At 43.4% G+C, this 12,415-nt stretch overlaps 1 protein-coding gene across 4 annotated transcripts in view; it reads left to right on the forward strand.

Moving 5' to 3' along the window:
* Nucleotides 1–1,587: 1,587 nt before the first annotated feature.
* Nucleotides 1,588–12,415, forward strand: part of tprb (translocated promoter region b, nuclear basket protein) — a 91,696-nt gene continuing 80,868 nt past the window's right edge. For 2 of the 4 annotated variants that reach the window (XM_073063289.1, XM_073063288.1), the window contains exon 1: nt 1,589–1,892. In XM_073063289.1, coding sequence (XP_072919390.1) covers nt 1,739–1,892 — 154 coding nt within the window. In that variant the 5' untranslated portion in view covers nt 1,589–1,738. Of the gene's footprint in view, nt 1,893–12,415 lie in introns of all 4 variants that reach the window. The other 2 variants (XM_073063290.1, XM_073063287.1) reach the window with 2 other exon arrangements.

The raw sequence follows: 12,415 nt of genomic DNA on the forward strand, positions 1-12,415 counted from the left end.
GGGGGAAATTAATGGCTTTGTCATAAAGTTTGCAGACGATATGAAGACAGGTGGAAGGGCAGGTAGTTTTGAAGAAGTAGAGCGGCAACAGAAGGACTTTGATTAGGAGAATAGGCAAAGAACTGGCAGATGGAATACAGTGTTGGGAAGTGAAAGGGTAGACCATTTTCTAACTGGAGAGAAAATGCAAAAATCTGAGGAGCAAAGGGACTTGGGAATCCTCATGCAGGGTTCCCTAAAGGTTAATTTGCAGGCTGAGTTTGTGGCAAGGAAGGCAAATGCAATATTAGCATTCATTTCAAGAGGACTAGAATAGAAAAGTAAAGATGTAATGTTGAGACTTTATAAAGGAATGGTGAAGTCTCACTTGGAGAACTGTGAGCAGTTTTGGGCTCTTTGTCTTAGAAAGGATGTGCTGAAACTGGAGAGGGATCAAAGGAGGTTCATAAAAATGATTCCAGGATTATACAGCTTGTCAAATGAAGAGCATTTGATGGTTCTGGGACTGTATTCACCGGAATTCAGAATTCAGAATTCAGAAGGCCTTGATAGAGTGGAAGTGCAGAGGGTGTTTTCTGTGGTGGGAGAGTCTAAGACCAGAGGATACAGACTCAGAATAGAGGGGCGTCCTTTTAGAACGTAGATGAGAAAATATTTCTTTAGCCAGAGAGTGAAGGAATCTGTGGAATTCGTTGCCATAGCAGCTGTGAAGGCCAAATCTGTATGTATATTTAAGCAAAGGTTGATAGATTCTTAATTGGTCAGAGCATGAATGGATACAGGGAAAACACAGGAGATTGGGGCTGAGAGGAAAAATGGGTCAGCCACGATGAAACAGCAGAGTAGACTCGATGGGCCAAATGGACTTTTTCTCCCCCTATATCTTATGGCCTTAAGCTCTGCCTGGGTTTTACAGGGAGAGGCTTTACAACCACCTCTAGGGTCCTGCCACATCTTGGCCTATTTTCCCAGTTGATATAAATCCTGTTGTTGTCTTAGACAATCTTCTTCACTATCCTCCACACCACCATCTTTGGCATTATCTATAAATTTGCTTCCTCTGCCAACTAGTCTCATCCAAATCGTTAATATCATTGACAAGTCAAACCAATCGTCTTCAGTTCTGTGCACACACATAACTACTTTGTTAATATTTTATATATTATCACTTCTTATGATATAATTTAATGTATGAAGGGAGTTAATGATTTCTTACTTTAAAAGAAAACAATCCATGTGTAAATTTAATTTTAAGAGCTGAGCACCACCTTTACTCATTATTTACAGAAGTGGACTCTACTGTTTGACCACAGCTGCCAACAGTTATTCTATTGCGAGGTCTATCTCATCTGCCCCGAACATGCTCACTAAAATTGGAGAAGCCCATCGAGATCACCAGCTGGTGTTTTTCCGCATTCCTGAGCACGGACGCGACGCCGAAGCGCGAGTCAACCGGATGCGCGACGCCTGTTGGGAAATGTAGTTCAATTTGTGTGTGGGGGGGGGACGGGACGCAAATGTTCAATGTAATGTGTGGAGGATTCTGACCACGGTTGATGACTGTGAGACACTCTCTGCATTGCGCGTGTGTAAGAAAACCCTGCAGGGAGGTGATATTGCCTGCACTTTCCGGATTACATTTGTCGCTCCCAAAGGGAAATACGCGCTGACCGCCTAGGCCCGCCTGTGGTGTAGCGTCAGTGGCGGGCGGCGGGCTGGTCGTCGACGCAGATGTAACATGGCGGCGTCTGTGTTGCAGCAGTTGCTTGACCGCGCTGAATTTGCCAAAATACCGAAAAATGTTATATCCAAGATCGAGAAGCTAATCTCTGATAAAGATGTCGAATACGATGTTCTGAGGGCGAAATGTGAGCGTTTGAAAGTAGACAGCGGTATGTAAATAATACAAGTGCGCAGAAGCCAGTGTGGTTGGCCTCAGGTTGCCACAGCTATCAGATGCTCTTTCGTTTCAGTTCTTTGGAGAGTTTGTTATTTATTTCTAATCCATTCTAGGGCACTTTTATAATGAAAAGTCAACCGTCTTAAATGGTGACTCTTCCTTTTAGAAATGTTGCGTGGACTATTTCCGATCTTATATTTTAACGTTTTGCATTGTGTTACTAGTTTTTTAAAAGTTGCTGGAACTTGTCCTATCTATAAAAAGTTATAATTTAGTTTGATGGGGTTGTATTCACACTAATTAAGGATGCGTTCATTTTTGTACATATGAAATTATCCTATTATGTAATAATTATAACGAACACGTGCAAACAGCAGTTGAAAGAATTATAAACAATAGTGTTTTTGGAGTCGATGATTCTAAGCTCCCAATATTAATTTGGACCCTTTCAATGTCAGGGGCTTAAATAGGGGACAGTTTGTTGGTTCATTTGGGAGTGTTTCTTGAAATAATGGAAGACCATAAAACAAATGAGCAGCATTGGGCCTGTTGAATCTGCTCCCCACCATTCAATGATGGCTCATTTATTTTCCATCTTAACCCCATTCGCCTGCCTTCCCCCCAATAACGTTGGACACTCTTACTAATCAAGAACCTGTCAACCTCTGCTTTATCTAATGATTTGTCCCTCATGGCTGTTTGTCTCAATAAATTCCAAGGTTCACCACCCTCTGGCAAAAGAAATTCCTTCTCTCAAAGGTGGTGCTGCAGTAGTCTGGCAGATGGACCTCTAGTTCACTGAGGCCAAATGGCAGCTCTCTGACACCTCCTCTTACTTACCCCTGGAACAGGACCCCACCAAAAAAACATCAAACCATTGTCTCCCATACCATCACTGCCCTTATCAACTCCGGAGAGCTTCCATCCTCAGCCAAAAAACATAATTCCCACACCCTACACTGCTCGGTTTTACCTCCTCCCCAAGATTCATAAGCCTGACTGTCCTGGTAGGCCCATAGTTTCGGCTTGCTCCTGCCCCACCGAACTTTTATCTGCCTACCTGGACTCCATTTTGTCACCCATAGTTCAGTCGCTCACTACCTACATCCGGGATACATCCCATGTCCTCCACCTCTTCAATAACTTCCAGTTCCCTGATGCTGACCGCTTCATTTTCACTATGGATGTCCAGTCCTTATACACTTCAATTCCCCATCAAAAAGGCCTCAAAGCCCTCCGCTACTTTCTTGACAATAGATCTCACCAGTTCCCCAACACCACCACACTCCTCCGGTTGGCGGAACTGGTACTCACACTTAATAACTTCTCTTCTGGCTCTTCCTACTTTCTTCAGACCAAGGGTGTAGCACATGGGCTCCAGCTATGCCTGCCTCTTCGTGGGTTATGTGGAACAGTCTATGCTCCAAATCTATACTGGTACTGCTCCCCAACTTTTCCTTCGCTACATTGACGACTACATTGGTGCTGCTTCCTGCACCCATGCTGAGCTCGTCAATTTCATCGACTTTGCCTCTAACTTCCACCCAGCCCTCAAATTCACATGGTCCATCTTGGACACTTCTCTCCCCTTTCTCGATCTCTCGGTCTCCATCTCTGGAGACAGACTGTCCACTGACCTACTGACTCTCATAACTACCTCGACTATACCTCTTCCCACCCTACCAAATGCAAAAATGCCATTCCCTATTCCCAGTTCCTCCGTCTCCGCCGCATCTGTTCCCAGGATGAGGCTTTCTGTTCTACGACATCCCAAATGTCTTCTTTCTTTAAAAATCATGGTTTCCCTTCTGCCGTCATCAATGATGCCCTCACCCGCATCTCCTCTATTTCCTGCACTTCGGCCCTCGCCCCCATCCTCCCATCACCACAACAGGGACCGTGTTCTCCTTGTCCTCACTTACCACCCCACCAGCTTCCAGATCCAGCATATTATCCTCCACAACATCTGCCACCTTTAGCAGGTCCCCAGCACTAAGGACATCTTTCCCCCTCTACCCCTCTGCGACTGCCTGGTCCACATGTCCCTCCCCACAGATCTCCCACCTGGTACTTATCCCTGCAAGCGCAAGTGCTACACCTGTCCCTACACCTCCCCCCTTACCACCATTCCGGGCCCCAGACAGTCCTTCCAGGTGAGGCAACACTTCACTTGTGAGTCTGTTGGGGTACTCTGTTGTACCCGGTGCTCCCGGTGCGGCCTCCTCTACATCGGCGAGACCTGACACAGATTGGGGGACCGCTTTGTCGAGCACCTCCGCTCCATCCACCATAACAGACGGGATCTCCCGGTTGCCACCCACTTCAACTCTGCTTCACATTCCCATTTGGATATGTCCATACATGGACGCCTGTACTGCCATGATGAGGACAAACTCAGGTTGGAGGAGCAACACCTCATATGCCGTCTGGGTAGTCTCCAGCCCCTTGGTATGAACATTGAATTTTCCAACCTACGTAATTCCCTCCCTCTCCTTTCCCCCATCCCACTTTCACTCTGTCTCCCCTTCTAGCTGCCTATCACCTGTCTCATGATTCTGTCTTCTTCTACTACCCATAGTGCTTTCCCTTTGGATTCCTTCTTCATCTCTCCTGCCTATCCCCTCCCCCACCACTTGATCTTTCCTCTGATTGGTTTTTCACCAGGAATCTTCCACCCTGCCCCCACCTTCATTATGGGGCCCCTGCCCCCTTCTTCTTCAGTCCTGATGAAGGATCTTGGCCCGAAAAATTGACTGCTCATTTCAGCAGATGCTGCCTGACCTGCTGAGTTCATCCAGCTTGTTTGTAGGTGTTGAAATTCCTTCTCATTCCTTTTCTAAAGGGATATCCTATTATGAGGCTGTGCTCTCTTCTAGACTCTCCCACTGTAAGAAATACCTCCGCATCTACTCTAGGTCTTTCAATATCACTGGATAACAAAGATTTTGCTTCCTAAATATTTTTCGGTGTATCTTATAGATTTTGAAGTGGTGATCATGAAAATCACCATGACATTTCCTTATCATGCACCTTTTTTTTGAAATAGCCTACACATTTGTTATTTCAGTTCATAATTTAAATCAAAATGTTGTCTACAATGTAAGTTGATAAGTTTTCTATCTTGTCCAAATATGCCTGGGCATGCTTAGGCAGGATGGATGATGCAGCAGACAGGTTATAGAAAAACTAAAGCATCATGTACACCAGTGGTCCCCAACCATCGGGCCACAAAGCATGTGCTACCAGGCCACGAGGAAACGATATCATTTGGTGATGTGAAACGATATGAGTCAGCTGCACCTTTCCTCATTCTCTGTCATGCCCACTGTTGAACTTGAACGCATGTGAGGTCGTCAGTCACCTAAATGCAGTGATACCCTCACTCCAGGGATCACTGGTTGGCTTCAGGTAACCAGCCTCCTTGCGTGGCCAGCGAGAAGTGCTGTTGTTACTGGCCTGGAGCGTGGACAGATGGGCGCCGCCTCTAAGCCTGTTTACCACACCGAATGTTCGTGGGGAACCCAGTGCTAAAATATTCATAGACGACCTAATTCAGGCTCAGGGTTTCGTAAGTAGCAGAGCAGCTACCTCGCTGCGATCTACTGAAAGTCATCCCTCGAGACAAACTTTTGTCGGCCGATAGATCCCATCTACCTACAAGGAGAGTGCGTGCCCTGTCGCACTCCTCGCTCGGTGGCTCGCACTCTCTGGACTAAGACCGTCGCAGCCCTGGCACGGGGACCTCCGGCCCTGACCTTGTCCTCTTACCCCACCCACAACCAGCTGCACCTGGCCAAGGTGTCTGGCGTTGGGTGGGCGGGAGGCTGTCTAATGAGGCAGTGAAGCCCTCAAAACGGCTTCACCACCTTGAGTCCAAGCCCCCGCTCTTAAAAGACGAACCCGTTGAGTTTTTTTGAGTGGAAAAAACGTGAGCAGCGGGACAGAAGCAAGTGCTGAGAGCCACGTAAACTAAATAGCGGAATAGACTGGACATAAGGAACCTCCTTCGAGTATGGCTGTATTCTAGTCATGTTTAACACCCCCCACCCCACCCCACCCCCCTTGGCCGGACCACAAGAATATTGTCAATATTAAACTGGTCCATGGTGCAAAAAAGGTTGGTGATCCCTGATGTGCACAACTTTCTGTGCATTGTTTACATGTATATCAGTTTGTGATCACATTGGTGCATAGCATATTGTATGTACTCATTATCTTAAAGTAATTGCATTTTCAGAAGTAATTATGATAGCAAAATGTCTTGCCAACATTGCAACAGCCACAATGCTTCTATTTGTGGTGAATGTATGCTTAAATCTCAGAGATGGAACATGACTACTTAGTAAGAAAGCTTATGAGCTTTACTTTCATTGTAAAATTGGTGACCAAGACACAGCCTGGGCTCCTCACATTTGTTGTTTAACTTGCACTGTTGATCTTAGAGCTTGCTGTAGAGGTACAAGGAAGCCAATGTTCACTGTCCTGGTGATATGGCAAGAGTAGAATGATCATGTGATAGACTGCTGTTTCTGTCTGACTAGTGTGTCTGGTTTTGCTGCTAAAAAAAACCCCATGAAATCCATTGAACCAATCTCCCTTCAGCCATGAGACTTGTGCTGCATGACAATAATCTTCCGATACTGAAGCCACCAGAGACATGGAGTCTAGAGGAGGCAGATGAAGATGCCATAATGCATGAGCCAGGAATGGAAAATAACACTGAAACTGATGATGACCCCTTTATGTCGAGTGAGCCTCATCTGATAACTCAATTTGAGTTAAATGTCCTGGTCAAATATTTGGGTTTGTCAAAGGCAAAAGCAGAATTACTGGGTTCAAGATGGCAAGGATGGAATCTCTTGACATCAGGCACAAATTTCTGTGAAAGATTTTGATATTTTGAAGTAGGCATTTTTGTTGGTTCACAGGTCAAACAGGTTATCAATAAGAGACAATTTAAAGAACTTCTAATGAGACTGGAGAAAATCGCATGGAAGGCATTCAAGAATGTTGTTGAAAATTTTCTAGGCAACTGCAGAGCACCAAACTACATGCAGCTGGTTGACAACATGCTTCAATCATATAAAACCATGAACTACAGCATGCCACTAAAGATTCATTTTAGACTTCTTCCCTGTAAATTTTGGCGCTGTCAGTGATGACCATAGTGAAAGGTTTCACCATAATATTGTGGTCATGGCGAAATGGTATCAGGGCAACTGAACTCCATCAATGCTGGCTGATTATTATTGGTCACCTAAGTGAGAAGCCTCAGACGCTGAGTACAAATGAAAATCATCAAAACATTTTTAGGTCAGTTGAACAATTGCGAAGTGTTAGTACTGTTAAGCAATTAAGTGCATTATATTCAATAAAAGTTAATTGTTTCTCCAAATTTCTATGTTATACAAGTAGTCTGACATGTTTATATCCAACTTCAAATTATCTTAACCACAAAAGTTTCAGAGGACGCAGAATTTTTGGAAAAATGTTGCTGTCCAGTGTATTTGGTATGTTTCAATGAGATTTCCTTCTCATTCTTTTAAACTCCAGTGAGTACAGGGCCAGAGCCATCAAATACTCCTCATACATTAACCCTTTCATTACCAGAATCATTATTGTCAACCCTCTGGACCCTCTCCAATGTCAGCAATTCCTTTCTTTGACAAGAATCCCAAAACTGCTCTCAATGCTCTAAATGCAGTCTGACCAATGCCTTATAAAGCCTCAGCATTACATCCTTGCTTTTATATTCTAGTAATATTTGGATGGTACAATGGGAAGGAGCCACACAAATCAAGTTTATTGTTATGTGGGCGGGTATGGTGAGGCATGGTTACTCTAGATGAGGGGTTCTCAACCTGGGGTCCACGGACCCCTTGGTTAGTGATTAAGGTCCATCGCATAAAAATGGTTGGGAACCCCTGCTCTCAACCTTGTTTGGGGAATGAGCTTGGCCAGGTGATTGATGTTCTGTGAGGGAACATGTTGGGAGCTCTGATCATAATTCTGTAGGTCATAAGATTGACATGGATGATTGAGGTGAAAGCGCTAAATTGGAGTTCGGCTAGTTACAATGGGGAGAGTATGTTGGGAGTAGTTTTTTGCAGTGAATCTCCATCTGACCTGTGTGGGTCTTATAAAAGGTGAGCTTAGGACCAGCACGATCCTGTAAGTATGAAAGGAGAATGGGAAGTTTTGAGAATATTATTGGCAGATGAGGAGAAACTGAATGCATTTTAAATTACTAGTAAGAGGCTAGCTTGGGAGAGGGTAGTTCCATACAAGGGAAAAGGAAGTGGGAAGGTTCTAAATAAGTATTTGATTGGTATTTACCAATGAGAGGGACATGGATGATGGTCAGCGCATGGTAGAATAGGTTGAAATAGGAAGAAACCACAACCAAAGGAGTTGAATGACTTCAGACCTGTTGCCTTGACGTCGCACGTGATGAAGACCATGGAGCGGCTGATAATACAGAATCTGAGGCCACAAACCAGGCACGCCCAGGATCCTCTTCAGTTTGCATATAAGGAGAAGGTGGGAGTGGAGGATGCTATCACGTATTTGCTGCACAAATCACTCTCTCACCTAGAGGGGGTCAGTTGTGCTGTGAGGATTACATTCCTTGACTTCTCTAGTGCCTTTAACACCATCCAGCCCAAGATCTTAAGGCACAAACTAACGGAGATGGGAGTAGACTCTCACATGGTGGATTGGATAGTGGACTACTTGACAGATAGACCTCAGTATGTGCGGTTGGGAGACTGTAGGTCTGATACGGTGGTCAGCAGCACAGGGGCGCCGCAGGGAACCGTACTCTCTCCGGTCCTGTTCACCCTGTACACATCAGACTTCCAATATAACTCAAGAGTCCTGCCATGTGCAGAAGTTCGCTGATGACACGGCCATAGTGGGGTGTGTCAGGAATGGACAGGAGGAGGAGTATAGGAAACTGATACAGGACTTTGTGATATGGTGCAACTCAAACTACCTGCGTCTCAATATCACCAAGACCAAGGAGATGGTGGTGGACTTTAGGAGATCTAGGCCCCATATGGAGCCAGTGATCATTAATGGAGAACGTGTGGAGCAGGTTAAGACCTACAAGTATCTGGGAGTACAGTTAGACGAGAAGCTTGACTGGACTGCCAACACAGATGCCTTGTGCAGGAAGGCACAGAGTCGAATGTACTTCCTAAGAAGGTTGGCGTCATTTAATGTCTGTAGTGAGATGCTGAAGATGTTCTATAGGTCAGTTGTGGAGAGCGCCCTCTTCTTTGTGGTGGCGTGTTGGGGAGGAAGCATTAAGAAGAGGGACGCCTCACGTCTTAATAAGCTGGTAAGGAAGGCGGGCTCTGTCGTGGGCAAAGTACTGGAGAGTTTAACATCGGTAGCTGAGCGAAGGGCGCTGAGTAGGCTACGGTCAGTTATGGATAACTCTGAACATCCTCTACATAGCACCATCCAGAGACAGAGAAGCAGTTTCAGTGACAGGTTACTATCGATGCAATGCTCCTCAGACAGGATGAAGAGGTCAATACTCCCCAATGCCATTAGGCTTTACAATTCTACCGCCAGGACTTAAGAACTTTTTTAAAAGCTATTATTAATGCTTTTTGAGACGGTGATTTAGATGCATATCATATTTTTTTTTACTGAGTTAAGTATTGTATGTAATTAGTTTTGCTACAACAAGTGTATGGGACATTGGAAAAAAAGTTGAATTTCCCCATGGGGATGAATAAAGTATCTATCTATCTAATGAGAAGGTATTGGGTCTCTTGAAATACATTGAAGTATATATGTCCAAAGGGCCTGATGGAACCTATCCCAAAATACTGATGGTGGCAATGGAGGAGATCACTTGATCCATGGAGAACTTTGTATCCTATTTGTCACAGTTAAGGTCCTAAAAACTGGAGAATTTCCAACGTATTGCTTTAAGGCAGCATTGGAGACATGCCAGTAAAAGGGTAGTAAGGCGAAATTATGAAGAAGATTCTAAGGGACAGGATTTACTTGCATTTGGAAAGGCATGGATTTGTTAGGGAAAGTTAGAATGGCTATACGCAGGAGAGGTTCTATCTTATGAATTTGTGTTATTTTTGATGAAGTGATGAAGATGGTCAATAAAGTCAGTATGTTTTAGTGAACCATTTGACAAAGTTCTCTTGTTAGGCTGGTCCATAAGATTAAGCCACATGGACTCCCAAGATGAGTTGGTAAGTTGGGTACAAAATTGACTTAGTTGTTGTACATAGTTTAGTGGTGGAAGGGTTTTTCTGTGAAGTCTGACTAATGGTGTTCTGCCTAGATTAATGCTGCAACTTCTATATGACATCGAACGTCTAGATGTAATTATGGGTGATCTAATTGGTAAGTTTGCGGATATCATGAAAATTGGTGGAGTCGTGGATAGGAATGAAGGTTACTTAAGGATGCAGCAGGATTTTGGATCAGTTAGAAGTCTGGGCCAAGAAATGGCAAATGATCTTTAAATTGGATATGTGTGAGGCACTGCACTTTAGGTGGTGAAATGTAAGAGGAGAGAATACATACAGTAAATGGCAGGATGCATGATGTTCAGAGGGATCTTGGGGTACAAACTCACGAAGTCATTGCAGCTGTATGGATTTTTGGTGAGGCCATTTGGAAGGAGTGTGTGACTTTCACTAGTATGTTTCTTGGATTGGAGAGTTTCACCTATAAGAGGTTGGACAAACTCAGATACTCATTGTTTTTGTTGGAACAAAAGAGGTATGACTGATAAAAGAATAAAAAAAATTACAAGAGGCTCAGTTAAGTCCTTCTTTTGATATGTCATACTAGAGTGCATAGGTTTAAGGTTGCTTTTGAAAAGTTATTATCAATCATTAGCAAGTAAGTTTGATAAATGTAACTTGAGTTGACTGCAATAGTATTTTTTAATGAAGTGGAATGAATAATAATATGAATTGTATGCAATTTTTAAAAGTTTGAACTTTTTGATCAAATGTTATGTGTATTATACATTATATAGACTGATAGAAACTATTCAATTCAAGGTTAATTGCAGCTTAATTGGGACACATTGGGACCAGTATATTTTGGCTGAACTAAGCAGCTGCCCCAATTAGCTGAAGTTTCATGGAAATATTTAAAAAAAAGACAAACTACCATTTAACTAAGTGCAATTTGTGTTTTTAAATGAAATACAGATCAAAATAAGAACACTACCAATTAAGTCAAGTCATTTTTGTTGTCATTTCGACCATAACAGCTGGTACAGTACATAGTAAAAATGAGACATTTTTTTCAGGACCATGGTGTTACATGACAGTGCAAAAACTAGTCTGAACTATGTAAAAAAAAACACGATACAGATAAAAAGCTACACCAGACTACAGACCTACCCAGGACTGCATAAAGTGCACAAAACAGTGCAGGCATTACAATAAATAATAAACAAGACAATAGGGCAGTAAGGTGTCAGTCCAGGTTCTGGGTATTGAGGAGTCTGATAGCTTGGGGGAAGAAACTCTTACATACCGTAGATTCCGGATTTTAAGCCGCTACTTTTTTCCCACATTTTGAACAGCTTTGAACTTTGCGGCCTATAATCCAGAGCGGCTAATACATAGTTTTTTTTCATGCCGCCTCGTAAACATTTTGCCTCATAACAGTAGACCAATAAAATTGATGAGTAGTTCACAGAGGTCCAATGAAATTGTATGATAAATCAAGCGCACTTTCACAATTAAATTATTGTAAATCAGTCATTTGTACTCACCCTCATCAACATGGAAAACACTCGAAGCATTGTGCTGCCTTATGGCAGTTACTTAGTTTATAATATTTTCGCTTAGTAATTCATTTTCTAGTTAAAGTTAGAAGAGTTTTAACTATATTTGTTTTCTGTACTACATCGCGGGATGCTATGACGTCACACCCGGTTTCGCGGTGTCTTGTGGGAAAATGCCGGTTTGCGATGAAACGGGACGGAGGGAGGGAGCGCATTACGCGAGCGGCTTTGGATCTGAGCGAACGCTGCTTTTAAGTTAAAGGTGATCAATAACTTTTCCTGGTAGGCTGCAATATATATATTTTTTACCAGTCGTTAGGAGATATTGGAATGTTGTTCAGTAAAGAAGTATACGCAACGTATATTTAAAAGTAGCCGCGTACGGGCACGGTTCGAAAAAAAGCATTTGCAATATGTATTTGTTTTTGTTACCATATGGATTTAATTAAAAGTTAAAAAAATCCTCACGTGTAATATCTTTCTGTGTAAATATCTCATATTACAACGTGGGACACCTGCGGCCGAAAATCCAGTGCGGCCTAAAATCCGGTGCGGCCTTTACAATTAAAAAATTGATTTTATTTCTAAAATTAGAGCCAGCGGCTTTTAATCAGGTGCGCTCTGTAGTCCGGAATCTACGGTAGTCTGTTTCATGAGAGCCGGAATGCTTCGGTGCCTTTTCCCAGATGGCAGGAGGGAGAAGAGTTTATATGAGGGGTGCTGCGGATGCA

This window comes from Hemitrygon akajei, chromosome 12, assembly GCF_048418815.1.
Source record: "Hemitrygon akajei chromosome 12, sHemAka1.3, whole genome shotgun sequence".
In the NCBI taxonomy this organism is placed as follows: Eukaryota; Metazoa; Chordata; class Chondrichthyes; order Myliobatiformes; family Dasyatidae; genus Hemitrygon; species Hemitrygon akajei.